Source organism: Orcinus orca, chromosome 15 (assembly GCF_937001465.1).
Source record: "Orcinus orca chromosome 15, mOrcOrc1.1, whole genome shotgun sequence".
Classification (NCBI taxonomy): domain Eukaryota; kingdom Metazoa; phylum Chordata; class Mammalia; order Artiodactyla; family Delphinidae; genus Orcinus; species Orcinus orca.
Window position 1 is genome coordinate 62,257,687 of NC_064573.1, and position 3,277 is coordinate 62,260,963.

The window sequence follows — 3,277 nt, forward strand, 5'->3', positions numbered from 1 at the left end:
AGACAAATCCTCATGGCAGTGGTGGCGCCTGTTTGGGTGCGGCGCTGGAGTGACTGAGCTGCTAGCTTGGCGGCCGAGCGTCGAGCTCCAGCCCGGTCTCTGCGTGCCCTCCGGGCTCCGCACCCCTGATGTTGCGCGGGCACTGAGCCCACCCGGCCTGGACAATGGTGAAGTATTTCCTGGGCCAGAGCGTGCTCCGGAGTTCCTGGGACCAAGTGTTCGCTGCCTTCTGGCAGTGGTACCCGAATCCCTATAGCAAACATGTCTTGACGGAAGACATAGTGCACCGGGAGGTGACCCCTGACCAGAAGCTCCTGTCCCGGCGACTCCTGACCAAGACGAAGAGGATGTCCCGCTGGGCTGAGCGACTATTTCCTGCCAATGTTGCTCACTCAGTGTACATCCTGGAGGATTCTATTGTGGACCCACAGAACCAGACCATGACCACCTTCACCTGGAACATCAACCATGCCCGGCTGATGGTGGTAGAGGAACGATGTGTTTACCGTGTGAACTCTGATAACAGTGGCTGGACCGAAATCTGCCGGGAAGCCTGGGTCTCCTCTAGCTTGTTCGGCGTCTCCAGAGCTGTCCAGGAATTTGGTCTCGCCCAGTTCAAAAGCAACGTGACCAAGACTATGAAGAGTTTTGAATACATCTTGGCCAAGCTGCAAGGTGAGGCCCCTCCCAAAACCCTTGTTGAAACAGCCAAGGAAGCCAAGGAGAAGACCAAGGAAACGGCACTGGCAGCTACAGAGAAGGCCAAGGACCTTGCCAGCAAGGCAGCCACCAAGAAGCAGCAGCAGCAGCAGCAGCAGCAGCAGTTTGTGTAGCCAGCCCAGGCCCTGGGGCCGCAGCACAGCAGACCACTTGCTCCAGTCCCTGTGCTCTTTCCTCCTTGTACTTCATTATTAAAAGTCAGCTTCCAGCCCTGTCTACTGTCTGGGTGGTGGGCTGGGGGTGGGTGTGTTGTTTGGCCTCTCCAGCACACCAGGCCGTTACCCGTGTCTGAGCTGGGCCTGCTTATTCCTGCATCAGGTGGCTGAAGATAGAGGTACAGTGACTTGCGCAGGGTCACGTCCAGGTGAAGTGGTCATAAACGCTAGACTGTAAGCTCCATGAGGGCAGGGACCTTTGGTTTATTTTCTGATGTGTCCCAAGTACCTGAAACAAAATCTTGCACATAACAGGCACTCAATAAATACTTGTTGAATTCAAAAAAAAAAAAAAAAAAAGAATCCACCTGCCAACGCAGGGGACACGGATTTGAGCCCTGGTCCAGGCAGATCCCACATGCCACGGAGGAACTAAGCCCGTGCACCACAACTACTGAAGCCCGTGTGCCATGCTCCGCAGTAAGAGAAGCCACTGCAATGAGAAGCCCGCACACCGCAAGGAAGACCCAACGCAGCCAAAAATAAAACTAAATAAAATAAATTTAAAAAAAAAGAAACTACCCCAGTTTAACGTTCAATATAAGAGGTAAAGTTAAATTATTCTTCATAATAGGAGAATGTAATGGGTGTTTTAAAAGTTTTGGCTATTTCTTTAAAAAAAGGAATGTGTCTGGTAAACATTAAAAGCAAAACAACATTAACTATTTATAAGATCTTTAGTAGAAAATGAAAACAATCCAGTTTGTGCTCTTTATCACCTAACAAAATATTATAACTTCATTTTTCAGATTCTATGGGAAAAAAGTACCAAATGGGCAATTGTTTTCCAAATTAATAGTGGAACTCTTACATTCCTTGAGACAGCAACCATCTTTACTTTTCCCACTTGTCTCTGAAAATGCCTTTTAGACCACTGAGGTCTGGACTTCAGTGAGTGCTGAATCATGGCTTCAATGCCACTGCCAGGGAGGGTGGTGCTCCCCAGAGTGCTTTCAGTCGGTGAAAACAATTGCTAAAATGATGGCCAAACAAAGCATTTTAGAAAATGACACCAAAAATTATTACCCCGCAATAAAGAGAGGATCAATGTATTCTTAAACCAGCAGGTGTTTTGGTTTTGATTGTGTTTTTTTGTTTTTCTTTTTGCTTCCTGCTGATTCTGGCCTTGCTATGAGTGTGAGGTTGTCAACTGATTAGCTCTTGTGCACACCCCCAAGGAGGTCACACTCAGTGTGGAGCTTGATGGTGGCCAAGTCTTGGTTTGTAGAGTGAACTTTTACATTTCAATCCTTCTTACATTATTTTTCACCTCCAGGATTAATTCCTTGTCTGAAGACCAAGCTCTTTGATCTTGAGCGTCAGTAACCAGGGTCTAGAAGTCTCCATCTCTGTCTGTGGTGTTGCCCTGGGAGTCATTGAGGGGGAAGGGGCATAATGGAGGAGGACCAGAATCTGACCCAGCAACAACTTTTGTTCACTCATTTGGCTTGAGGGGTAGGTTTTGGGCACAAAGAAGAGAATTGGGAGCAACAATAATCACATAAGGACCACAAAAAGCAAAACTGACTTCTGGTTTTGGGCTGGGTCTTGAGGAACACAAGTCACCAGAGTTAATGGCATCACGGGGCAAATGAATGTGGCTCCAACAACTGTTATGCGGCATAACTGGGCCGATGTTGTTTGCAAAAGCAAAGGGAGCACGGGCAACTGTAAAATGAGATTTTTATACTGATTATTGTCTTTGACGAGAAAATGTAAAAAATCTAATTTTCATATTTTTGCAGGGCTCTAAGAGAAAGGAGAAGGCTTTATTATTTGTTATTAAATTTCTGTTATGTGCCAACCGGTACAATGCCACGTGCTGTGCATGGCATCTTATTTTAATCCTCTTGTCAACAGTATAAGGTAGTCTTATTTTCCCCAATTTGCATCTGAGGAATTGAGGCAGAAAGGCCAAGATACTGGCTTGAAGTTCCATAAGCTATAAGAAGCAGAGTTGGAATTTAAATCAAGGTCTGTTTGGCTCCAGAGATGAGTATCTGCTAAAAGAAATCACTTAATCTTAGTGCTTCTATAAATATTTATCGGATAAGGAATTTTTATTGGCTTTAGTAGAAATGAAAATAAAATAACTTAAAAACCTTAAACCTGTACATATGACCAAGTCAGGATTGTTTTTCCAATTCTCTCTCAAAGATTATTAAAGAAATTCAGAGAAGAGCAAGGCCCCGCAATCCCCTCCTTTAGTTGAGAAGGGAGAGTGATGGCGCGAGGCCTTGAGTAGAAGGGCTGCACGCATCATGGAGATGGCGGGCAGTTTGGGGGGCTCCCCTGAACCTTTCTGGAGACAAGTCAGCAACACTGTGCCCGTGTTCTCTGTG

The 3,277-nt window shown here is 46.2% G+C and overlaps 1 protein-coding gene across 1 annotated transcript; it reads left to right on the forward strand.

Annotated features, from left to right (window-relative positions):
• LOC105748299 (PRELI domain-containing protein 1, mitochondrial-like) lies at window positions 1-1,238 on the forward strand. The gene has a single exon (XM_049697770.1). It carries the CDS (start codon window positions 165-167, stop codon window positions 831-833), a length of 669 nt encoding a protein of 222 aa, XP_049553727.1. The 5' UTR covers window positions 1-164; the 3' UTR covers window positions 834-1,238.
• The last annotated feature ends 2,039 nt before the right edge of the window (window positions 1,239-3,277 follow it).

What these genes read in the sequence shown, in the direction of transcription:
- LOC105748299 (XM_049697770.1), top strand. Translation starts at nt 165, where the DNA reads ATGGTGAAGTATTTCCTGGGCCAGAGCGTGCTCCGGAGTTCCTGGGAC.